This window comes from Esox lucius, chromosome 13 (assembly GCF_011004845.1).
Source record: "Esox lucius isolate fEsoLuc1 chromosome 13, fEsoLuc1.pri, whole genome shotgun sequence".
Taxonomy (NCBI): Eukaryota; Metazoa; Chordata; class Actinopteri; order Esociformes; family Esocidae; genus Esox; species Esox lucius.
This window is the reverse complement of record NC_047581.1, coordinates 22,708,999-22,736,361: the sequence shown is the minus strand read 5'-3', so window position 1 is coordinate 22,736,361 and position 27,363 is coordinate 22,708,999. Positions and strand designations below refer to the sequence as shown.

General features: G+C 40.5%; 1 protein-coding gene across 3 annotated transcripts in view; it reads left to right on the top strand.

Annotated features, from left to right (window-relative positions):
* The window catches only part of piwil2 (piwi-like RNA-mediated gene silencing 2), a 49,069-nt gene that overhangs the window by 7,447 nt on the left and 14,259 nt on the right, over positions 1-27,363 (top strand). For all 3 annotated transcript variants that reach the window (XM_010902801.3, XM_010902800.3, XM_020052207.2), the window contains exons 5-12: positions 2,977-3,204; positions 4,383-4,493; positions 10,983-11,100; positions 16,710-16,834; positions 16,956-17,036; positions 17,132-17,245; positions 19,098-19,286; positions 23,692-23,776. In XM_010902801.3, coding sequence (XP_010901103.2) covers positions 2,977-3,204; positions 4,383-4,493; positions 10,983-11,100; positions 16,710-16,834; positions 16,956-17,036; positions 17,132-17,245; positions 19,098-19,286; positions 23,692-23,776 — 1,051 coding nt within the window. The remainder of the gene's footprint in view (positions 1-2,976; positions 3,205-4,382; positions 4,494-10,982; positions 11,101-16,709; positions 16,835-16,955; positions 17,037-17,131; positions 17,246-19,097; positions 19,287-23,691; positions 23,777-27,363) is intronic.

Genomic DNA, 27,363 nt, shown 5'->3' with positions numbered 1-27,363 from the left:
GGCATTGATTCAACAAGGTGCTGAAAGCATTCTTTAGAAATATTGATAGGATAGCATCTGGCAGTTGATGGAGATTTGTGGTATGCATATCCAGGGCACGAAGCTCCCGTTCCACCACATCCCAAAGATGCTCTATTGGGTTGAGATCTGGTGACTGGGGGGGCCATTTCAGTACAGTGAACTCATTGTCATGTTCAAGAAACCAATTTGAAATGATTCAAGCTTTCTGACATGGTGCATTATCCTGCTGGAAGTAGCCATCAGAGGATGGGTACATGGTGGTCATAAAGGGATGGACATGGTCAGAAACAATGCTCAGGTAGGCTGTGGCATTTAAACGATGCCCAATTGGCACTAAGGGGCCTAAAGTGTGCCAAGAAAACAACCCCCACACCATAACACCACCACCACCAGCCTGCACAGTGGTAACAAGGCATGATGGATCCATGTTCTCATTCTGTTTACGCCAAATTCTGACTCTACCATCTGAATGTCTCAACAAAAATCGAGACTCATCAGACCAGGCAACATTCTTCCAGTCTTCAACTGTCCAATTTTGGTGAGCTTGTGCAAATGTTGCCTCTTTTTCCTATTTATAGTGGAGATGAGTGATGCCCGGTGGGGTCTTCTGCTGTTGTAGCCCATCCGCCTCAAGGTTGTGCGTGTTGTGGCTTCACAAATGCTTTGCTGCATACCTCGGTTGTAACGAGTGGTTATTTCAGTCAAAGTTGCTCTTCTATCAGCTTGAATCAGTCGGCCCATTCTCCTCTGACCTCTAGCATCAACAAGGCATTTTCGCCCACAGGACTGCCGCATACTGGATGTTTTTCCCTTTTCACACCATTCTTTTTAAACCCTAGAAATGGTTGTGCATGAAAATCCCAGTAACTGAGCAGATTGTGAAATACTCAGACCGGCACGTCTGGCACCAACAACCATGCCACGCTCAAAATTGCTTAAATCACCTTTCTTTCCCATTCTGACATTCAGTTTGGAGTTCAGGAGATTGTCTTGACCAGGACCACACCCTTGAATGCATTGAAGCAACTGCCATGTGATTGGTTGATTAGATAATTGCATTAATGAGAAATTCAACAGGTGTTCCTAATAATCCTTTAGGTGAGTGTATATCAGTCTACAATATATATTTTTTTCAAATGGAAAACCAGCATTATATCTGTCTGATATAAGGTAATTTCCTCTGATTTATGGGTAATTGGATACACAGTTTATTATTATTATTATTATTATTTTAAACACGGCTCGTTGCTTCACTTACTTGACATGCAGGCTCTGCTTGTGCACAACGAAATGATGAGCAAAGAACTGGCAAAAAAGACAGAAATTGAGAATTTGGTTGCAATAAGAAATGCATCGTCAATTACATGGAAATATTTTGGCTACAGACAGGATGATGTTGACCAAAAACAGGTACTTTGTCAAGAGTGCCTTGCAATTGTTGCCACAACACGACCAGCTTGTTCAATCATTTAAGACGGCACCACAAATCTTCTTATGATGAGTGCAAAGCATCTCAATGCTGTCCAAAGCAAAAATCTATTTCGAATGCATTTGCCAGTATTACACCATACGAGAAAGGTTCCAAACAGCAGAGAGAAACCACAGATTCAAAAACTTTTCACGTCGCCAAAGACATGGTACCAATTAACACCAAAAGAGGGTTTTTAAAACATTATCCGGTCACTTGACAAGCGGTATGTAATGCCATAAAGCAACTATTTTTCTCAAGTTGCCATCCCAGAGCTGTATGAGAAATGCAAGGCAAAAGTTGAAAGAGAGCTCTCACAAGTGGTATATTATACAGCAACAACAGACTTGTGGTCCAGCCGGACAACGGAGCCCTATATAAGTCTGACCGTACACTTTATTAATGAGGACTTCCAACTGAAAAGTCGCTGTTTGCAAACTGAATTTTCCCAGAGGATCATACAAATGAGAACATCGCAACAGGGATGAGAGAAGCTTTAGCTGATTGAGGCATAGATGAGAGTTGTCTAGTCCGTATTACAACAGGCAATGTTGTAAAGGCTGCACCTGAACAAGTGGACCAGATTGCAGTGCTTTGGCCACCGACTGCATCTTGCAGTTGGTAAGTTGTTTGAACCCTCTGTGTCTGAATCCGGGAACGCATCAGTGTTATGCTTTAATTCTCCAGTAATTGATATTCATTACATATTATCATTGTGTATTCGTTAGGTAAAACAGTTGGTTTAGCAGACTTTACATTGGTTGCAAATTGCAGTTGATGAAGTCATAATGGTCATAATAACAACGTACAGGCAGACAAGCTCCTAAACATTCTATTCCAACCAACAATATTTCACCTATCAATTATGCAGTGTTATGTGTATTTGTTATCGGTGCAGAGAAGAAGTTAGTTGGTTGATCTGAATTAAATCTCTGGTTACTTGCTCTGTGGCTTAGCTTGTTCTTTCTTGGCCCAACTCAATAGGCTAGTGGTGCTTGCAGAGCTTAATATTCCTTATATTTTGTTGTCATATGATTAATTATCTACCAATTAACCTGTTAGCTCTTTGTGCACAATTTAAATAAAAAAAAAAAATACTTTTGGGACCCTGTAGTTTTTTTACATTTAAAGCTAGTGGATGAAAATCTTTTGATCATTGCTTGTGTTCATCAGGATACATTATCTGGTGAACTGAAGTATTCTGTCAATTTGCTCAATTTCATAAGAAGTTTAATTGTAATGGGTCAATGACCCTGAAACTACTAATGTAAAAAGTTTGAAATCACAGAATTTGGATTTACAAGGTTTGCATTCAACAGTGACCATATGAATCTGTTGCCTTCCTTTTAAAAATTGAAAAACTTTGTAGATATATAAATAATCAGATTAATTACATAACATCTTATTTGAGAAGTTAAGTTGCCTATTGTATATGACACACATTGGATATAGAAGGTCTATTCAACTCATAACTTGTCTGTCTGCAGCTTCCTTGGTCGAGGTGCGCCACTTCAGATAGTGGGAATGGGACGAGCATTGATGCCCTCCTTGGGCACTGGGAGAGGGCCCATTGTTTCCCCTGTTCTACCCCCAGGCCCTATACATTCCCAATCTGTCTCCATCTCTGCCCCTCTTCTACCTTCTTCACCCAGAGAAGCCCACATTCCTTTAGGAAGCTCTCCAACCAAAAGTGAACTTAAGATGGAGACCACCTGGTAAGTGCTGACCTCAAAATGTACTCCTTGATGTCTGTTGGGCTGAACTGGTTTTGACAGCCAGAACAGCCAAATACTCAATGTTAAATGATTGTGAAGCTGTTCTAGAAACTAAAAGCCCTTTACCTTCTATGTGCTTATTTTTTGTTTAAACACTGTACCGTGCATGTCTTAGGCCATGTGAGAAAATTGTTAGTCAGTAAACATTGTAGAATCCTCCATCTTTGTTTAAATCTTCAGTTTGGCAACATTTTGTCATTCCATTAAACCACAGCAATCATGGGCTGACAGTTGTTGATAAAATCTACTATATGTCACCACTGCTTAATGAAAGCAGCCTACCCAGCCGCTAAGCACTGAAACATGTTGACACATACAGCCAAAGTCACCCCACTATCACTGTTCTTGTTGTCTTGCTGGAAGATCGTTACCAAAGAGCTATTTGTGTTTCATGTAACCATAGCACCCAGTTTCAATTGGGGCGCCAATGACATTTAGCAAAGTCCAGGCACTTAAATGTGTTGATTGCTTTTAAAGTGTATTTTCTGGAAATCTTTCCTAACGGGCTGTTGCCGTGTAGATGGGGTCTGATTGTAGATGTGGCTTTGGTGACTCCAAGATAAAACATTTTGTAACAAATGTTGCCCTTGGAATATTATAATCCAAGTTCGTTTTTTTATTTTTATTTGGCTAATAAAGTATCCTCGGTGGTTCCAGTGGTCACACACACGATGCAGCATTTTGTATCTGTTCCACTGCTCTTTCTGCAAAAACTCTCCTATAACTTTCTGAACGTTGCTGTTTTTAAACATAAAAATTATGTATTTGCACCTATAAATAGATTCTGTTCTTGGAATCTGTACTTTTTCTAATAACTACCAACATTGAAATACTAGTGCATTACCATTGGTGATGACAAGTTGAAAGGTGCGTAAAGTAACAATTTACATGTGGTATTTCTATTACCTGTATTGTTGAAGCCGTTAAATCAAACTTATCTTTTGTTTTGAAAGAAATACTGTTGCTATTTCTGTTTTTAATTATCTGTTGTGTGGGAAAGCAGTCATATGTTCAGGCAGAAATGTATTAGCAATGCGTTTTTAAATGTTTTACCATGATTCTGACAATTTCTTGGCAAATCCTTTGGTCACTTACATTTATTTTATCTCCCTTTACAGTGAGCCATTGAAAAAGATTGGTACCAAAGGAACACCATTGCCTATTGGCTCCAACCACATCACGATTCGCTGCAGGAATGAGGCAGTCTATCAGTACCATGTCACATTCATGTAAGTGCATGTATTTGGAAATGGAATTTCTGTGTTAAATATCTCCTATGAAAATACAGTTTGGTGCAGCTTGCTAAAGCACTTCATCAAAGTGCTGAGAGGCCAAAACATGATGTTACTATCCCAGGGTGTGTCATAGTCGGCAGTGACCAGGAGCTCCAGCCTGCACAGTTGGCTTTGCAGTGTCCAGGTTAGGGCTGGCAGGGGATTATTTCTCATCACACTACAGCAACTCCTTGTGGTTGGTCTTGCACCTGCATGCTAAGGCCGAATGGTGCCGAAGTGTTCCCTCCAACACTTTTGGCTGCATTCCTGGGTAGGACCCAGAAAGTCTGCCTTTCTCTGACATTTTGAATTTACATTGTTGAAAAAAGTTAAGGAAATAATTAAATCTAATTAAATTAAATCGGGTCTCAATGAACAAAATATATTAAAAATAAATTTTAACTGAACATTGAGGATCAAATTATGTAACAACAGTCAATGGAAAACAAAATTACCAACCGATTGAGGGCTGGATTTAAACTCACACTGAAAATCAAAGTTAATGTTCCAACTTTGTGTGAATTTCATCATGGCGCCTCATAATAAAACTCAGTAGTGTGTATGGCCCCCACGTGCATGTATGCACTCCCGACAACGTCTGGGCATGATCCTGATGAGAGGGCAGATGGTGTCGTGGGCGATCTCCACCTAGACTTGGATCAGGGCATCAGTGAGCTCCTGGACTCTGTGGCACTACTTGGTGGTGTCGGATGCTCGGTACATAATGTCCCAGGGGTTCTCAATTGGATTCAGATCTGGGGAATGTGAGGGCCGTTCAATGGTATCAATGCCTTTGTCATCCAGGAAATGCCTACACACTCTGGCCACATGAGGCCGGGCATTGTCCTGCACCAGGAGGAACCCAGGGCCCACTGCACCAGTGCAATGTCTGACAATGGGTTTGAGGATTAAATCCCGGGACCTAACAGCAGTCAAGGTACCGTTGGCTAGCATGTGGAGGTCTGTGCGTCCCTCCGAGGGTATGCCTCCCTCCGCCAAACCGGTCATGCAGGATGGTGTTGCAGGCAGCATAACATTCACCACTGCGTCTCCAGACTCTTTCACATCTGTCACATTTTCAGTGTGAACCTGCTCTGTTATACTGTGATGATTACGTGTTCACCTAACAGTTTATTAAAAACTTCTACATCCCTACTCCTGGGACAGAAACACCAATCTGCATGTACAGTGGAAATAAGAATTAACCAATCACATTTAAACTCATGTTAAATTGAAGTAATTACACCTGCCATCATTTAAATTGACTCTGATTAATCACAAATAAAGTTCAGCTGTTCTAGTAGGATTTTCCTGACATTTTCTTAGTTGCATCTCAGAGCAAAAGCCATGGTCCGCAGAGAGCTTCCAAAGCATCAGAGGGATCTCATTGTTGAAAGATATCAGTCAGGAGACGGGAAAAAAATCATTTCCAGAGCATTAGATATACCATGGAACACAGTGAAGACCGTCATCAAGTGGAGAAAATATGGCACAACAGAGACATTACCAAGAACTGGACGTCCCTCAAAAAATTATGAAAAGACGAGAAGAAAACTGGTAAGGGAGGCTTCCAAGAGGCCTACAGCAACATTAAAGGAACTGTAGGAATTTCTGGCAAGTACTGGCTGTGTGCTACATGTGACAACAATCTCCCATATTCTTCATATGAATGGGCTATGGGGTAGGGGGGCAAGACGGAAGCCTTTTCTTACAACGAGAACATCCAAGAAGATTCACCAGAAGAAGATTTATGTTTTGGAATGGCCCAGCCATAGCCCAGACCTGAATCCAATTGAACATCTTTGATCTGAAGAGGGCTGTGCACAGGAAATGTCCTCGCAATCTGACGAATTTGGAGAGCTTTTGCAAAGAAGAGTGGGTAAATATTGTGTGCTGTAATAAAATCTAAATATATTGCGATATGAAGAAATACAGGATGTCTTCAGAAAATGCTTCTGCTATCAACCTGTCAGTACGTAATCCTCATTCTTCCCCAGCCCCATCTTTTACAATGAAACTCATGCAAATTGTTAAATTTCAGAACAGGTTGCTAGGTCATAATATGTAACAGTAATAGTATAGCAATAGCAACAGTAGTAAAATAGGATGTGCAATTGGATGTGCAAAAATAACTTACCAACTGCAAGATGCAGTCGGTGGCCAAAGCACTGCAATCTGGTCCACTTGTTCAGGTGCAGCCTTTACAACATTGGCTGTTGTAATACAGACTAGATGACTCTCATCTAGGCCCCAATCAGCTAAAGCTTCTCTCATCCCTGTTGTGATGTTCTCACTTGTATGATCCTCTGGGAAAATTCAGTTTGCAAATAGCGACTTTTCAGGTGCAAGTCCTCCTTAATATAGTGTACGGTCAGACTTATGTAGGGCTCCGTTGTCCGGCTGGACCACAAGTCTGTTGTTGCTGTATAATATACCACTTGTGAGAGCTCTCTTTCAACTTTTGCCTTGCATTTCTCATACAGCTCTGCAATAGTTGCGTGATGGCATTACATATCGCTTGTCAAGTGACCGGATAATGTTTTAAAAACCCTCTTTTGGTGTTAATTGGTACCATGTCTTTGGCGACATGAAATGTTATTGAAATTGTGGTTTCTCTCTGCTGTTTGGAACCTTTCTCATATGGTGTAATACTGGCAAGTGCATCCGAAATAGATTTTTGCTTTGGACAGCATTGAGATGCTTTGCACTCGTCATATGAAGATTTGTGGTGCCGCCTTAAATGATCTAACGAATTGGTTGTGTTGTGGCAACAATTGCAAGGCACTCTTGACAAAGTACCTGTTTTTGGTCAACATCATCCTGTCTGTAGCCAAAATATTTCCATGTAATTGACGATGCATTTCTTATTGCAACCATATTCTCAATTTCGGTCTTTTTTGCCAGTTCCTTGCTCATCCATTTCGTTGTGCGCAAGCAAAGCCTGCATGTCAAGTAAGTGCAGCAACAAACCGTGTTTAAAATAAAAATAAACTGTGTATCCAATTACCCATAAATCAGAGGAAATTACCTTATATCAGGCAGATTTAATGCTGGTTTTCCATTTGAAATAAAATATATATTGTAGACTGATATACACTCACCTAAAGGATTGTTAGGAACACCTGTTGAATTTCTCATTTATGCAATTATCTAATCAACCAATCACATGGCAGTTGTTTCAATGCATTCAAGGGTGTGGTCCTGGTCAAGACAATCTCCTGAACTCCAAACTGAATGTCAGAATGGGAAAGAAAGGAGATTTAAGCAATTTTGAGCGTGGCATGGTTGTTGGTGCCAGACGGGCCGGTCTGAGTATTTCACAATCTGCTCAGTTACTGGGATTTTCATGCACAACCATTTCTAGGGTTTACAAAGAATGGTGTGAAAAGGGAAAAACATGTAGTATGCGGCAGTCCTGTGGGCGAAAATGTCTTGTTGATGCTAGAGGTCAGAGGAGAATGGGCCGACTGACTGAGAATGGGCCACAACACGCACAACCTTGAGGCGGATGGGCTACAACAGCAGAAGACCCCACCGGGCATCACTCATCTCCACTATAAATAGGAAAAAGAGGCTACAATATGCACAAGCTCACCAAAATTGGACAGTTGAAGACTGGAAGAATGTTGCCTGGTCTGATGAGTCTCGATTTCTGTTGAGACATTCAGATGGTAGAGTCAGAATTTGGCGTAAACAGAATGAGAACATGGATCCATCATGCCTTGTTACCACTGTGCAGGCTGGTGGTGGTGGTGTAATGGTGTGGGGGATGTTTTCTTGGCACACTTTAGGCCCCTTAGTGCCAATTGGGCATCGTTTAAATGCCACAGCCTACCTGAGCATTGTTTCTGTCCATGTCCATCCCTTTATGACCACCATGTACCCATCCTCTGATGGCTACTTCCAGCAGGATAATGCACCATGTAACAAAGCTCGAATCATTTCAAATTGGTTTCTTGAACATGACAATGAGTTCACTGTACTGAAATGGCCCCCACAGTCACCAGATCTCAACCCAATAGAGCATCTTTGGGATGTGGTGGAACGGGAGCTTCGTGCCCTGGATGTGCATCCCACAAATCTCCATCAACAGCCAGATGCTATCCTATCAATATGGGCCAACATTTCTAAAGAATGCTTTCAGCACCTTGTTGAATCAATGCCACGTAGAATTAAGGCAGTTCTGAAGGCGAAAGGGGGTCAACCACAGTATTAGTATGGTGTTCCTAATAATCCTTTAGGTGAGTGTATGTTTACTTTACTAAATCACACGTTCTGCGATGTGACTATTGCAGATGCATACATAGCAATGTCGATGCTGAAACGATATATCGTGTAGCCATAGTTCCAACAACTAAGCATTCCCCACAGTACTGATGTGATGGATCAATCCAGGAGTGTCATAGAAACATAGAGAGAAATGCATCCCCAGTCCACCTCTTTGAATTATGGGAATGTTGTCTGCATACCTCAGGCTATATTTCAGCTATTTTTAAAGCTACCTTTTTTTAATTTCTCAATAATGTCTTACCTTTATTTATTCCTCCTAATTGCAAATCTGGGTTCCAGCATATTACAGCTTACTAGTGGTATCTTAGCATACCATTTTAGAGAAATAACACACACAAGTGTTCAGACCCCTTCACTCTGTTCATTGCTGAATCAAAAGCAATTATTGCCTTGAGATCTTCCTATATTTGGAGTTTTTCCCCCATTCATCTCTGCAGAACCCCTTAAGCTCTCGTCATGGTCTGAGAGTCCTTTAGGTTCCTTTTAGCAGCCTCCAAGTGGGCTGTCATGTGCCTTTTACAGAGGAGTGTCTTTTGTATGGCAACTGATTTTACATACACATTTTAGTCATTTAGCAGACACCTGTATCCACAGCGACTTTAAGTACATACATTTTAGAAGAGCTAGTTGAGACAACTCTAAAGATTCAGATTGATGGAGGCTACTGTGTTATTGGGGACTGTCAATGCTGCAGAAATGTTTGGGTTTTTGAAGACACAACCATGTCTCATTCAAAACCTGATTGCTGCCGCTGTACTTTATTTTGTGTATGTGACTGAATTTCTGTGCGTATATGCAAGATTAATCACTTAAAGTCCTGGTCAACTTGCCATTATTGAGTCAACCACAATTTCCATATTGTAATCAAGAAGTGATGTAGGGATGCTTATCAACATCAGGGACTAAGCGTCTTGTTCATATTAAAAGAAGAATGGATGGAGCACAATAAATGTAAATACTGCACGAGAACCTTCTTCACTCTGCTAAAAATAGTTTTGGGGGAAATGTGATCAAAGCCACACTAAAGGTTTAAGAACAAACATGTGTGTATCTCACCATGGCCCAGGTAAAGCCCTAATCTCAATCCCATTGACAATATGTGGCACTGTTTTCACAAGTGTTGTCCAACCAACTGTAAGAACATAGACCAAATCTTTCCAAGATACATTTCCAAGACAAAAATCACTAACACTGTGCTAAACTGGTACAAATCCCAAAAGACCTAAAGGTGTTGTTGCTGAAAAGGTGGCTAACCAAACAGTATGTGGGGGTTGAATGCAAGCAAGAAATAATCCTGTAATAAGAGAGAATTGGTCAGGTTGTTGAATACAATTCAATGCAGCTACATTATTAACACTATCATCTGCTGTTGACAGTATGACTTCAGAGCACTGCTCCAAACGTGGTTTGTGTTTTTGACTGTATGACCCAGTGCGTACGGAGCAATTTATTTATTTTATTTGACCTTTATTTGACCAGGAAGTCCCATTGAGATCAAAAATATTTTTTACGAGAGACCTGGCCATGGTAGCTGCCGTATAAAAAACTGAAAACATTAAAATGCAACATATACAACAATGAATTCAGTAGAGACATTAAAAACATTAAACTATTCAAACACTGGCCTCTCAAGAAAAACAACCACATCACCATAAGTCTCCATCACCATATTCTTTATAATGCCCTTAAATTCAACAGTGGATATAAATATGTCTAATTTTAGATATGTTTCCAGATTATTCCATGCCCAAGGTACATAGTAGGAAAATGCAGTTCTCCCCAGATCTGTCAAAGCCCGAGGTACATTAAAAAGCAACCACTTGGAAGAGCGTAGCTGATAGCCACCAGAGCTGAGAGGCTATTGACACTACAAACATAATTTTATCAGATTCCTGTGAACCCCCCCCCCCCCCCCCCCCCAACACACTTGATTAGTCTCTGTTAGGAAGGTATAGCAAGTGTTTAATTTGATTGCTTATTAAAAATGTGTTTAAGAACGTTGTAAGATGTAGCATCCTGGGAAATGGTCTGAGGATGCATTTTAACTGCAAGTTGCTCTGGATGAGAGTCTGATTAACTGACTCATGTTAAATGTTTCAAATATAACCAAAGGGGCTCGTCTTCACAAAGGTTCAATTGTGTCCCACTTTTCAGTCCCAACGTGGAGTCGATGAGTATGCGATTTGGCATGATGAAAGACCATCGCCCGACCACTGGGGAGGTTGTTGCATTTGACGGTTCGATTCTCTACCTCCCTGTGAAGATGGAAGAGGTAGGTAACTTTTTCTGATCTTAAGTCAACTGTATGTCTTGTACTAGAGTGCTAGAATAATAGGCAGATTTACTCTGCAGTTTAGATAAATGTTAGTTTTTTAATGAAATTTCAATCATCTCAAACAGTGACATTTATTAAAGTGATCATTTTCAGAGGAGTCCCATATGTTTTGATACACTTAAACACAAAACCTCAGAAATATAAAAACAATTCAAACATTAGCATTATGTAAATGACAAAAATTTACTGTACCATGCAGTTGAGTTGCTTATTAGAGATTTGCTATTATGGGCTATGGTGAAAATAAATTAGTAATTACTACATTAAAATGAGGGGGAAAAATAAGAATACGTTGACTGAGTGTCAGTCCTCATTTTTAGGAATTAACAAGGAGCAATTCATGTTAAATGGCTTGCTCAGTTGAAGAAATGTTCACTTTTGCAGAAGGCATTTTATTCGGCAACCTTTGGTCTGTGGCCAGAAACTAACCACTCAGCTACTCTTCTCTTAACAAATATCAATAGTTTTGTTGCATGGTGTTCTGATTGGATTCAGTTCATGTTAATACTTTTTTTTTGGTTGGCCTTTTTTCAATATAATTTATTTTCATAGGTATGTAACTATTCATGCTGATTGATTCTTCTAGCATTAAATGCTTAAGATTCCATCATGGGCCTCTACACTCCTTGGTAAAGCAGTGTGAAGGGAAACAGTGTAGGCTACTTAAGGAAATTTCACAAACTCTCACCTACTTAATGTAGTAATTACTAATTTATTGTGTTTCACCAGCATATTGTTTGGACAAACCATACATGCAGTCTCCCAAATGATCTTGGCTACTCTAGTTCAAAACTTTGATTCAGTATCACCATGAAAGATCACTTAAGTAAAATGATTAATCCAAATTTCAATTTTGTTGCGTAAGCTAGCTTGCTATCTGTTATAGGTAAAACCAAAAATAATTTAAACATTTGCGGCGGTAGGGGTGGGACTGGGTCAAAGCAGGAGTCACCGCCCTCGAGTTGTCTTTTAGATCACGAACGATCCAGTGGTTCTTAACAAACCAGCAAAACCACAACTACACACAAAACGACCCATTCCCACACAAGTTGTGTGAAACAAATCTCACTGACCTAGAAATCTCTCAAACATGGTATTTATATAATAAACAATCAAAGTACTATACTACGTTTTTCTCTGGGTGTATGTACTTGACTAAAGGGGACCTATAAATTCTATATAAAGTTTTCCCATATTCAATTCTCAACTGTATTTTCTAGGTTTAGCATTTTGGGGGGGATTCATATTTAATAATATTATAGATACTGCAGCTACTGAAAAAAAAATGAATTCCTGCACTTTGATCATCAGATGTTCAGACCAAAAATATAAGAAACTATGCCCTATGGTATTTTGTTATGCTCATCTAGGTTAAGTCACTGCCATCACAATATTGTATACAATACCACGAACAAAACCACCACCATAATATTATTAATAACAAACCCCATGGGCAATGTGCACAGCACTGATTGCCCCCACAAAAGGAATCATAGGACCAAATAGGTTGACAGTGGGATGGTGGATTTGCCACTACATGCTAGTATGCCAATCAGCATATCAGACTGAGAACCTGACAATTTAGTTGAGAGGTATGAAATCTAATAGTGTGATGGGAGCGGTCTGAAATCAGCTCATGCTTCGCTAACCAAATACCACCCGGGTTTCCTTGCTGAACTGGCTATGCTAATATATTTTGGAAAATTATTTATTTCCTTTAGAAGCACACTTTCACTGCGCTTCTAACAAAAGAAGAATGTGTAGTCCTTGATATAAATGTAGCCAACTATTGGTGCTAATTAAAAAAATATTCTAATTATACCTTACTCTGTGTAGGTTTGCGATAATGCAGGTACAATTGCTTTACTGAAGCAGCATTTAAAGATAGCGCACAGGCATGCCAAATAGCTGCTCTCAGCGGATTAAATGCATGCGACAGTCATGTGCAGAACTCCTGGAAACCATTTTCTTCATAAAAGTTTCACAAAGCAGGTTACATTAAATTACATTAATTATCACAGTGCCGGAAACCCTGCTGTCTGATCCACTTATTGTCTGCATATCTAATTTATTCTTGACATCTATTTCTCCAAAATTGCTGTTTTCCCTATCAGCTTGCATTTTATACTTGTTGTTTTATTTAGGTTTTTGATGTTATAGGTTGAGGCAGATGGACAAAACGTTAAAGAAACTTGACTTAATCAAAAATTCATTAATTCAAGTTTGTGACTGATATCTTTTTTTTATTTTTAATCTTTTTTATCATTACAAGAATTTGTATAGTTTTATCGCCCAGCCTTAGGTATATCTCTTTAGAGTAGGTTATAAAGACCCTACTGCATGGCTAATCTGCCGGTTATACTTTGTAGAAGGCAAACACAAATGTGTATAGCCATCATGGGGATTTTTTTCTGCAATAAATGGTAAGCCAATTCAAAATCGAATCCCCTTTACTGCAGGTATTCCGTTTTCATCATACAGATAAAGTACTATACTCTTTTCTGTCAATATACACTAAATGGCCAAAAGTACGTGGACACCCGACCAGCATACCTGTATGAGCTTGTTGGACATCCCATTCGTTAATATAAAGTTGGCCTACGATTTGCAGTTAGACCCTTTTTGTGTTACTAAACAGCAATGATATATTATGTGGGCGGAGCCAAACTGTTGGTAGAAAGTGACAGTAGCCTCTTTACAACATATAGCAATATGGATCATCCAGACGCCTTCTCCAATTATGGTAAGTTTATGTCATATCACAGATATAATATTACTGTATATCCCATTCATTAAATTAAACTGTCTAAGTATGAGCAATTTGGTATGTTTTTCATACTACACGCTAGCTAATGTTGCTAATGTTGGTCAATGGTGTTTACCATTTTGAAATAGCCTACTGAGAATGCCAGCTTTGTGGTTGCTGCTGTTACTAATTTATCGTAATTATAAAAATTAAAGCCATCTGTTTTGCATTCCTATTCTGAAATCCAACAGCAAAACAAGACATTGTTTTCTTTTGGTCCTAGGAGCTTGCCTGTTTCCCTACATGTTTCCACAGTTTTCTGCCACCACCAAACTTCAGTGACGTAACCGTGACGTCTACTCCAAATTGGTCTATAACAGCTGCCACTCTTCTGGGAAGGCTTTACACCAGATTTTTGAGTCTCTTTGTGGGAATTTGTGCCCGTTCAACCAATATAGCATTTGTGAGTTCAGGCACTGATGTTGGATGCAACAGCCATTCTAATTAATTCAAAAGTAATTCAGTCAGGTTGTGGTCATGGCTTTATGCAGGCCACTCAGGTTTCTCCACACCAACTTTGTCAAACCATGTTTTTATGGACCCCACTTTTTGCACATGGGCACAGTCATGCTGGAATAGGAAAGGGCATTCAATGTCTCAGTATCCGGTAGCATTAAGATGGCCCGTCACTTGAACTAAGGGGCCTCGCCCAAAACCTGAAACACCCAGACCATTATCCTTTCTCCACCAAACTTTACAGTACGCAATCTGCATTCTGGTAGGTAGAGTTCTCCTGGCATCTGCCACACCAAGATTCGTCCATCAGACTGACAGATACTGAAGTGAGATTCATCTTTCCAGAGAGCACTTTTCCACTGCTCCATTGTCCAGTGGCATCGTGCTTTACACCACTCCAGTCAAAGCTTGGCATTGTGCATGTTGATGTCAGGCTTGCATACAGCTGCTTGGCCATGGAAATCCATTGCGTGAAGCTCCCAATCCACAGTTCTAGTGCTGATGTTGCTTCCAGAGGCAATTTGGAACTCTGTGTTGAGTGTGACATTCCACGTGTCCCTTAGAGCTAGGGTGAGAAGCTCGGTCACCCGGGAGGAGCTCAGAGTAGAGCCGCTGCTCCTCCACATCTAGAGGGGTCAGCTGAGGTGGCTTGGGCATCTTTTTTGGATGCCTCCGGAACGCCTTCCTGGGAAGGTGTTCCGGTCCCGTCCCACCGGGAGGAGACCCCGGGGAAGACCTAGGACACGCTGGAGGGACTATGTCTCCCGGCTGGCCTGGGAACGCCTCGGTGTCCCCCCGGAAGAGCTAGAGGAAGTGTCTGGGGAGAGGGAAGTCTGGGCATCCCTGCTTAGACTGCTGCCCCCGCGACCCGGCCCCGGATAAGCGGAAGATGATGTGTGTGTGTGTGTGTGTTGAGTGTTGCAACAGATTATAGGTGATTTATTTTTTTTACAATTATTTTTTTCTTCTCAACACTCAACTGCCCCGCTCTGAGTTTCCTTGGTTTACCTCTTTGTGGCTGGGCCTCTAGACGCTTCCACTTTGGTCAACTGTAAATCACTGTATAGCACTTACAGTTGATCGGGGCAGATCTGTTGGGCAGAATTTCACAAAATGACTTGTGGCATCCTATGACAGTGCCATTTTTAAAGTCACTTAGCTCTTCAGGATGACCCTATGTACTTTCAATGTTTGTCAATTGAGATTTCCTGGTGATTGTGAAGGATGCACCTGGGAGCAATGGGCGTGGCTGAAGATTACATTTAGATTAGATTCAATTTTATTATTGAACAAGTACAGTACAACACAATGCAATTTAAGCAGAAGTGCAAATAGAACATTGCCGACAATTTACAAGTGAAACAATTGAGAACAGTGTATGCTATTGGTGGTGTGTATAAATGAGCAATGAAGGCAAATGCAAATACAAATGGCAATTCTAAATGTGCCATGAAGTCAAATTGAAGGTGAAAGATAGCATGTGCAACTGAAATGCAGGGATTGCAGCAATGAGATTCCCAATGTAGACGTACTGAAACACCCAAACTCATGATTATTGTCCACATAATTTTGGCCATATTGTCTATCTGGCAAAATGAGTTTAACTCTAAGGGTGGCCTTCAGTCAGTCTAGTTTCTGCAGATTTTATTTTTCTATTATAGATTTTAACTGCTATTTAAAAATGTGTAGAGAGAAATTAAATGGGTGGTTCTCATTCCATTACAGTTATTGAATCACATCAGAATATAAAAAATAGTTTAGGTCTAGATGTCTTTTTTTTTTTATTCCCCTTTAGCAGCATATGGATCCACTTCAATTGCGCTTTTCGAAAAAAGAGGAATATGCCAAACTGAAAAAGGTGGCGTGGTCTCTTAATTTTTTCCGGAGCTGTATATATTGGTATATTATATATACATATATATACAGCTCTGGAAAAAAATAAGATACCACTGCACCTTTTTCTTTCTTTTCCAAAAAAGTTGAAAAGGAAAGTTCTGAGTGAGGAACAGGAACGTTCAATTTTCAGTGGTCTCTTAATTTTAACCCTTCTGTTCCTCACTAAAAATATTCCTTTTCGATTTTTTTGGAAAGGAAATTTTTTCCGGAGCTGTATAATCATTGTAAAAAAAAAAAAAGCCTTTTATATAGCAATAGTGGCTGAACATGGGTATGGTAATGTCAATGCTGCGTTGATTTAATAGTAGCTAGGTGCTACGAAGTTTCTCTAGTTCTGTCTGTCTTCAGCCATCTTTTCATCTGTGATTTCTATCTTCAACCCATATAGGTAATTCATCTGAAGAGTGTGAGACGAACAGACAACCAAGAAGTTGATATCATGATCAAGATGACTAAGATCCTGCCACCTAGCTCTGATTTATGCATCCCCTTCTACAACGTGGTGCTAAGGAGGTATGACTTCAGATAAAAAAATACTTTTTACAGGCTTTAGCAGTTTACTCACAAAGCTAGCCTTCGAGAAGCTAATGTTTTCTGGTGTATTAAGGTGTTATTTTTTCTCTTTGTTTTGAAGGGTAATGAGGATCCTGGGACTTAAGCTTGTGGGACGGAATCATTACGATCCAAAAAGTGCAGTCATACTTGGGAAACATCGGCAAGTTTGATTTGATTAGCCCACAGCCTCCAACGGATTCCCATTTATAGTAGCAGCTGACTCAATACCCTTATTTTTGTCTTCTGTTATTCTAGGCTGCAGGTGTGGCCAGGATACTCCACATGCATAAAGCACACTGATGGAGGCCTGTACCTCCAGGTGGATGTGTCTCACAAAGTGCTTAGAAATGACTCAGTCCTTGACTGCATGTGAGTTTATTTATATATTATAGTGAGTATTTTTTCAGATTTTGCTAGGCGGAATTCTTACAAATGGCTTCTTTAAATAAAGTCTTCATATCTATTACCTGGTTGCATATCCTTTGCATGCTCTAACTCTGAAGTTTGCAGCTCATTGACCCACCCAGAGGTTTGCTGTCCTCTCTGGTGTTGCTGTACCAGGACTGTACTGCAACCTTCTCCAGTTTTTTGTTTTGAGGTCATTTTGTTTGGTCATTTTGTCATTCTTTTTCCAGAACACGACAGGCTCTCATTTGTACTTAGTTTTGTGTAATCTGGACATCTTTGGTTTTGAGGTGTGATCCTTGATCTTGTGTGAACCTTGAAGTGGTAGCCTCTAGTTCTGCTGGTGAAGTATTTCATCTACGCCTACATCGTGGAGTGTTCCTGATCTTTTGGATCGCTATGATAATTATTATTTGGTTTTCCACTCTAAAGTACCACACTTAAAAAAAAAAATCTGAGCTTACCAGGGCTTTCCTTCCCAAGGTTTGTATGTATTGTTGGCATTTCTAAAACCACAAGCAACCATTGGTAAAACCAATAACGCTGTAGGTACCCTCATCAATGCTGAGAATCAATACTATATTCCTCCATACAATCCAGGTAGCTTTCAAAACCGAAACTACAGACGTCACAGATAAAGGGATGCAGTGAATTGGGATGCAGCAAATTAGAAAATTAGCAATAGATTGATTCACTGACTGAGAAAAATCTGTGATGGAGGCTTTCATCAGTTTGTTCTGGGGGTAGCTTTTACTCATGCTGCCACACAGGTGATCACAAGTAACAGCAAAATGTAGGTCAAGGCAATCTTCACCAGGACTGCTTACCACCCAAAGGTAAATACCAAGGGGACAGTTACGTTGATGTAGAGAAACCATGGTAGTGAGAAGATTTTTCAAAGTTAAGGGAACTTTGATCCTTTCAGGAAAGCGTAAAAGCTTTCATATACAATGATGAAAGAGCGGAGGATCAGGCAGAGCTGTGATTTTATTACCTGGAAGGGAAGGCTTCTAGGTCAAATAATGCCATAGTTGCCTTTGAAATGTGTGATTCAATTATTTGTTCAGGTAGTGCATGGGATGAGAGAATCTAACTTAGATGAGTTGTCAGTGGCGTCGTTAGGCCTAGGCGTCCAGGGCTATAGCCCCGGATCTTTTATGAATAGCCCCTGATCTATTCATCTATAATTCCGATCGCGCATTGACATTGTAGACTTGTAGGGCGCTAGCGGGTACTTTGAAATTTTCTGCATGTACGTTCAAAACCCTGTACTTTCTGTCCTGTTGCGGGGGGTGGTGTGGGGGGGCTAAGCCCTGAATGTTTTGTGATCCTAGCCACGCCTCTGTTGTACTGAATCAACTGACTGAACAGGAACTAGCTAGTTAACTTGAATGCTTCTAGGATGACTTTAAAGAATAGGCTAGTCTTGACAAGCCTGTTATGCCCCTTGCGCTAATACGCTCTCACCTGAGTATATGATGAGTTCATACGTATTTTAACAGGGTATGATCTTTTTTTGCCCCAGTCATAGAGCAATTTACCAATAGCACATTTACCAATACACCCATATATTTAAACGTGCCAGCAACCTCTCAAAGAAAGTGCATCAGCCTCCTTATAAATGGTATGCTTCAACCACTTAAAAATCCTCAGAGACTTCAAGGGCTTTTTTGAGGCTAAGATGTCAAAGGTCTACATGCTGTTAACAAATTAGTTTACTTGGAAGTTGTGAATGGCCTAACATGAAAAGCATGAATGGGGGGATTTTGAGAACAAAATAGACAAACTCTGACTGGTGACCTTTTGACTCTCCCAGGAATGTGATCTACCAGCAAAGCAGAGAGAGCTTCCAGGATGAGTGCACCAAAGAACTGATCGGCAGCATTGTCATCACCCGCTATAACAACCGGACATACCGCATTGACGACATTGAGTGGGGCAAGTCTCCCAAAGACACCTTTACTATGGCCGACGGCTCTACAACAACTTTTGTCGAGTACTACAGGTACGGCCTGGTTTGGAGTTTCCCATTTACTAAAGAGCAGGAAATTATACACCCCTTTACAACAAGATTTTCTAAATTTGTGTTCTCCACTCCTGCATTCTTTTTTCTCTTCACTGGCTTTCAAAGTCCACTTATGGTCTAAGGTTATCGAGGAGTGGATGTGAGAACAGTGAAGGACAACAAAAATATATTTATGAAAAATATGATATTTTTTTAATGTTTTTGTACAGCATCAAGCATTTCTACAGCATCAAGGAACTTAACGTTCATGGGGTGAATTGCTAAATAAATGTTTAAAGTAATCAAAACAAATTGTTTAGTGCGAGACATTTTCTAGATATTATTAGAACTATTGTTGTTTTTTAAATATATATTTTCTCAGATAACAAAAGCTGATTTAAAGGGGGTGTGACAGATGTCAAAACTCTCAACGATAGAATAAACATGAGTATCCTTGATGAAAGGCAATTTTTGACAAGTGGAGCAAACTTTTCTACTCATCCACTGACAAATTGACATCTCCTCAACCAGTTATACTTTTCCAGGTCATGGAGAAGAGAGGACAGAAGATGTTTTGAACAAAGAGGTGCTTTTTGTGTCCTACTTCTGAGCACTTTTTTGGGGTTAGGGATGAGATTAGTGGTTAGGAACAAAAATAATGTGTATATACACGGCACAAATTTTTTTAAGGGAATATGTAACCATCACAGTATAACATGAAGTCAAACTTCAGGGATATCAATCTGTCCAGTTAGGAAGCATAAGCGATTGTAAATCAATGTCCTCTGTATTGGTGCAAATTAAAGTGACAATAGGTACGCTGGAGTGGCAACAGCAAGACAACCCCCAAAAAGGGAATGGTTTTGCAGGTGGTGGCCACAGGCAGTTGCTCTCTCCTTATCCCGTTTGATTATTCTTTAAATTAAAAGTTAAAAAGTTTTATTTGTCATTTGCAATAACAAGTTACGGCAAAGAAATGCTTGGTTTTCCTACTTCCAACAGTGCAGTTATACGTAAAAAAGTAACAGTAATTATAATTTTTTAAAATTACATAAGATAATCAATCAGTAATAACACTATATAAAAACACACATCAATAATATTAACTATACAACCGTAGTGCAATACAAAAGTGACAGGTGTGCATGATGTAAAGTGACTATGGGCTGGGCATGGGCTATGGATGGAACCAAGCGTGCCGCACAAGCCCTGAAAAGTGAAGCCAAAACGTCTCGATCGCCCCCTGGTGAGTGGTCCCAGTATAGGTCGTAAAGCTCGCCCTCCCCATGTTATTCAATGGGACGCGAGACCAACTAAACAATTAAATTACCCTTCAAATATATTTTTTCCGAAGCTGGTTTCTGTCATTTACTGTAGTTTGTATCACGCTAATGTAAATTCAAGAGTTTGTTTTTAAAATAAGTTTGTTTTTAGTTAGTTATTTAATGCTCTAAAAACGGTGGTGTGACGTCATGATTCACAGCTGTGATTGACAGCTATCTGAGCCGAGGAGCCACTGAATCTTCGGAGGACTGAGGAGATTGGAGCTTTACATTTAATCTCTAAATTTCTATAATTGATATAATTTCACTCGGACATAATGGGTTGTTCTGCATTACATTGTGCTAACCGATCTGGCATTTCCAATCGATCTTTGAATTTTTTTCGGTAAGTTAAATTTATAAGCTATTTAATTAGTAAATAAATGTAATGGGCTAGCTAACGTTAGCTAAAAGACAACAAGCCTCGTTAATAGCCATGTTAATAGCTAGCAGGTGATCGTTAGCTAGAAGTTACCAATTATTTTTGTATTAGGCCTATTCTAAATTAAGGTTAAACATGATGTAAGTTAGGCTATAACATATCGTCTAGGTTTAACAAGCAAAGGTTGTACTGTACTTGGACTTGCGATTGATTACGGTATGCGCATTCTGCGAGGGAGAGTGAGGGCGGGGCACAGGGGTGGGGCCGTTGATTTCGCGGCTTTACGGCTTTACTTCCTGCTTGCTACTGCGCATAACTACTGCGCAGAACTGGTCCCAAGATCGCTATCTGCGCAGACGCAAGTCCAAGATGTCAGCGCCGTATCAGGACACTGGTGGCTTCATTTTTCACCAATGGAAAAGAGCGAAAGGGCGTCGTCCATTATTTATACAGTCTATGGATGGAACGGAGAAGGGGTTCCTGAGTTGAGCCGCCTTACAGCCTGTGGAAAGAAGCTGTCCCGTAGCCTGTTTATTTTGGAATGAATACTTCTGTATCTTTTGACTGATGGAAGCTTGGTAAACAGTCTGTGGCATGGGTGGCTGGGATCTTCAATGATTCGTTTGCTCCTCCTCCACTTCCCTGTGTAGAGATCTTGCAGGGATGGCAGGTCACACGTTGTGATGCTTTCTGCTGTTTAAATCAACCTCTGAAGTGCTTTGCAGTTGAGGGCGGTGCAGCTGCCATACCAGGAGGTGAGACAGCCGGTCAGGATGTTCTTGATAGTGCATCTGTAGAAGTTGGTGAGTATCCTGGAATCCATGCCAAATCTCCTTAATCGGCGTAGGAAGAAGAGCCGTTTCCTGGCCTCCTTCACCACGACGTTAGAGATGAGACCAGGTCAAGTCATCACTGTTGTTGACCCCAAGGAACCTGATGTTGTGAACTCTCTCTACTGCAGACCCATTGATGTGTATGGGGGCGTGGTCTCTCCGCCGCTGCGTCCTTTGATCAACAATCATCTCCTTCGTTTTGCTGATATTGAGCTGGAGGTTGTTATCCACGAAGTCAGTGACCTTACTTCGTCTCTATAGGCTGACTCTTCATTGACAGAGATCAGGCCTATAATGGTGGTGTCGTCAGCAAACCTAATGATGGTGTTGGAGACGTGAGTTGCCAGGCAGTCTTGGGTGAAGAGAAAGTACAGGAGCGGGCTCAACACACAGCCCATCCGCACCACCTGGCTTCTGCCCATCAGGAAGTTTAGGATCCATCTGCACATAGTGGGGTCGAGACCCAGATCCCTGAGCTTAACCACCAGCTTGTGGGGCACTAGTTTTGCTTCTCTAGTTTTACTAGTGTCACTACTGGTAGCATGAGGCAGTACCTGCAGCCCATTGAGGTTGCACAGAAAGTCCAGCTCCTTCAGGATGGCCCATCCGTATGTGTGGTTGCAAGATCGTTTGCTGTGTCTCCCAGTACAGTCTCAAGAGCATGGAGGAGATACCAGGAGACAGGCCATTACACAGGGAGAGCTGGACAGGGCTGTAGAAGGGCATCAACCCAGCAGAAGGACCGGTATCTGCTCCTTTGTTTGAGGAGGAACAGGAGGAGCACTGACACAGCCCTACAAAATGACCTCCAGCTGGCTACTGGTGTGAACGTTTCTGACCAAACTGTCAGAAGCAGACTTTGTGAGGGTGGCATGAGGACCCAATGTCTTTTAGTGGGACCTGTGCTCGCAGCTCGATTGGCATTCGCCAGAGAACACCAGAAAGCTTTACAGAAGAGAGTAGGTTCACACTGGGCTTGTGACAGATATGAAAGAGTCTAGAACGCTGTGGTGAATGTTATGCTGCTTGCAACATCATCCAGCATGACCGGTTTGGTGGTGTCAGTGATGGCCTGGGGAGGCATATCCTTGGATGGTCGCACATACCTCCACGTTCTAAGCCAATGGTACCCTGACTGCTGTAATACCAGGATGAAGTCCTGAGACCCATTGTCAGAACCTATTCTGGTGCAGTGTGCCCTGGGTTCCTCCTGGTGCAGGACAATGCCCCGGCCTCATGTGGCCAGTGTGTAGGCAGTTCCTGGATGAAAAAGGTATTGATGCCGCCAAGTAGCCCCAGAAACTGTCCAGGAGTTCACTGATGCCCTGATCATCAGGAGCATGCCCAGATGTTGTCTGGATTGCATACAGGCACGAGGGGGTCATACACATTACTGAGTCAAAACAAGTTGGAACAGCCTGTGATTTCAATTGTTTACTTGATTTTCGGTGTGAGTTTGAATCCATCCCTCAATTGGTGATTTTGGTGTCCACTGACCGTTATGTCATTTTGTTCTCAATGAATTACACAATGTACAGTAAAGATATTCATCTGTAATATATTTTGTTCAAGACCCAATGTGTGATTTAAGTTTTCCCTTATATTTTTTAGTGTATATACACTGTCTTTCCACAGTATTTATTCTCTTGGACTTTTCCAAATGTTATTGTGACAATATGAAATCCAAAATGTATTTAATTAGCAGTTTTTGCCACTGATCACAACAAAATCCTTAGTGTCAAAGCGGATAACTAAAATCTGCAAATAGTGCAAATTCAATAGAAAATAGAGTACCAATGTGTGTTTTTCTGTGTGTTCAAGTTCTTTTCTAACATGTGAATTTTTATACTTTCATGTGATTTGAATAGCAAGAACTACGGCATCACTATAAAAGAGATGGACCAACCCATGCTTATCCATCGACCCAAAGAGAGGTCCAGGCCAGGAGGAAAGGTAGACACAATTTGTTTTCATAAAATGTAACTTTATCTTTATATAGATGCCTTTTTCTCTTTATTCTTTTCTTGCTTCAAACAGGATCATCTGAAACTAAAAACTTGTCTATTTTATTCATTATTGGAATATATCTCAACATGCAGGTGTTGCAATATTCTAAGAATTTCTTGCTTTCCACATTAAAGAACCAATTACGTTTTTGTACACTTACTCATTTCCAAAATAAAACCTAAGTTGCATACTAAAATGTCATGTAAAAGTAAAAAAAAATTATAAAGATGAATGACGTGGACAATATTATTATGAACTATTATTATTGACCTAGTGCTAGTACTTTTTTACATAGCCTTTGGGGCAAAATTGGTTTCGGTCTGATTTTAAATGAATCCTGACGCATATAATTTCAAGTAAGGATGCATTCAGACCCAAATATAGTAAGTGACCCGAAAATGCTGTGTATTTTGGGTTGAATTCGCTATATATCATGATATTAGTAGGATAAATGTCAACCTTGTGCCAGTTAGCTGTGTTCAACACCCTCTCCAGGCAGAAGAAGCCAAAGCAACTAACCATCTGTAGGACAAGGCATAACAGGAGCCTGCTGAGGCCTACAAGCCTGCTTAGTGGCAAATCAGGTAGACACAGATGCAGGAACACCCATACCCTGACCAGAGGTCAAAGGAATCTGACAGGAAAAATTTTACTTTCTGACACATGCGTCGATGAAAGGCAGGTAATGGGCCCATCCGCCAAAAACTTTCCGGGTTCAACCGAGACAAGAGTGCCGATATACAGACACCAGCAATGGCCCGCATTTTCTTGGAGCTCCAATGGTCCCATATGACATAGAGACAATGTCAGGGGAAGCTGATTTTCCCCCAGCAGAAACCAGCAGTAACCAAGTAGTAGTCATCACCACTCGAATAGGCTCTGCAATAACCTGTATATCAATGTATAGTGGCACACCAGCGGGCTAATGGGTGTAAACCCAATGAGCAGATAGCAAGCAAAACGGAAGAAGGGGACCCAGTGGCTTCCAACAGGTATCCAACAAATGCTAAAAGTGATTGTGCAAGGAAATTGGAGAATACTCCATTACCGCTAGCTCATACCGCTGGAAGAATGGGAGAAATAGGGAGTGCTTGCACAGCTGATCCAAAGAAAAAGGGGCAGAAACCACTCCACCAAAGCTTAGGATCAAGATGAGAAGACCATGCTGGCTTTATTCCTGATCTTCCTTTGTCCAGTGTCTGTGTTCTTTTGCCCTTTATCTTTTCCATGGCTTTTTCTTTGTAACTCTGCCTAGAAGTCGCCTCTTTACTGTTGACTAGGGATGTTAATGGTTAATCGAAGATTAATTCATTCTTAATGAGAATTTGATCAGCCATTTATTTGATTGACATAGGCAATTTCAGTTTAGTATTACTTGAGGATGCTATGTGACTAGTTTGGGGGAACCCCTCTGAATAATCTGCAGCTGTATAATGCAATGAAAGATAAAAAAATAAGAGTGGCTGGTGATCATTTTGATCAAATGATCAGGTTCACTGCACATACCGTGTGTTAAAATAACACAACTACGCATAAGACAGAGCATAATACAAGATTTTCCAGGTAATAGAGAAAGATACAATGCCAATAAATATTATTGACAGTGAAGGCTTTTTGCGGTTAATGAATTATGTGGGACCGGGATATAGCATTTCATTGCGAGGCACAGTAACCGGGAGCATAGAATGACGCTACAGAGAGAAAGTAACTTTCTGCGGGATATTCTACCACCGCTGGATGGAAATCCAACAGACTGTTTTTTGTTTTTAATAAGATGAATCAACTGATTGATCTTTTACAATGTGTATTGTTAAAGAAAAGCCTTAACATTTGCAACCCTACTGTTGACGTTGAGACTGGTGTTTTGTAGGTACTACTTAATGAAGCTCCAGGTTGAGGACCTGTTGCTGTTTCTTTAACTAGATACTGATGTGTTTGTCCTCTTGCTTAGTTGTGTATCGAGACCTCACACTCCTCTTTCGATTCTGGGTTGAGCCAGTTTGCGTTGTTCTGTGAAGGGAGTAGTACACAGTTGTATGAGATCTTTAGTTTCTTGGCATTTTCTCACATGGAATTGCTTTCATTTCTCAGAACAAGAATAGACTGAGTTTCAGAAGGAAGTTCTTCGTTTCTGGCCATTTTGAGCCTGTAATCGATCCACAATTGCTGATGCTTCAGATACTCAACTAGTCAAAAGGACGTTTTTTTTCTTCTTTAATCAGCACAACATGTTTTCAGCTGTGCTAACATAATTGCAAAAGGATCACATAGCCTTTTAAAAACTTAGAAGCACAACGTGCCATTGGAACATAGGACTGATGGTTGCTGATAATGGGCCTCGGTACACCTATGTAGATGATCCATTAATACTCAGTTTCCAGCTACAATAATCATTTACAACATTAACAATATCTACACTGTATTTCTGATCAATTTGATGTTTTTTTTTATGGACACACTTTCTTTTCTTTCAAATACAAGGACATTTCTAAGTGACCCAAATCTTTTGAATGGTAGAGTAAACATTGTTCCAGACCAGGTTCACCCTTTCATGGCAACGGTATTCCCTGATGGCTATGGCCACTTTCAGCAGGACAATGCGCCCTGCCACACTGCACTCATTGTTCGGGAATGGTTTGAAGAACATGATGAAGAGTTGAAGGTGTTCCCCAGATCTCAATCCGATTAAGCATCTGTGGGATGTGCAGGACCAACAAGTCCAATCCACAGCGGCTCCACCTTGCAACTTACGTGACTTGTTGCTAATGTCTTGGTGCCAGGTACCACAGGACCCGTTCAAGTGTCAGATGACTACCATGCCTCGTGGGTCGGCGGGTCCTTCACTTTTATCAAGGTTCCAAGAAACAATATAAAGCGTAAATTAAAATCTGTGGCGCTATCTTATTTTGCCATTATATTTTCTTCTGGTCTATTTGATGTTGTTTACTTGGCAGTTCCATTGTTGAATTAGCGTCATGTTTTATGATGTATGCTAATAAAAACCAATGCTTGAATTCTGTTATTATTCCCACACAGGCTTTCTTACAACAGACTATTAGAAGATTATTATTATTTATTTATTTTAAGTAAATGCTGATTTTACAAATGTTATGGCATAGGCTAGGTGTATGAAGATAAACTCTTTTGCCCCTCATGTTTAACCATGAACTAAAACTAGCCGGCATCCGTCCAGTTATTAACATAAACATTTGTATAAAACATGTAATGTCTGAAAATGAACATAGGAATTGCACTGATAAGTGCTTGATGATGGAGCAGTAACACTAAGAGCTCAGAGTGATAGATCAATAACACACAGATTATATAGGCTTTAACTTCATTTAAAACAATCACACATGCATCCGATTATGAGTATCATGTGTGAGATTACAGATACAAGGATGGTGTATTTTTAACACGGGAGGTGGGGCTCCCAGCTGCTACACACCTATAGGGCCTTATCAGGTGTGATGGTATTAGTTCTCACAGATATGCTTATTTCCTTCCTCAGTAAACAAAGATTATTTACTACG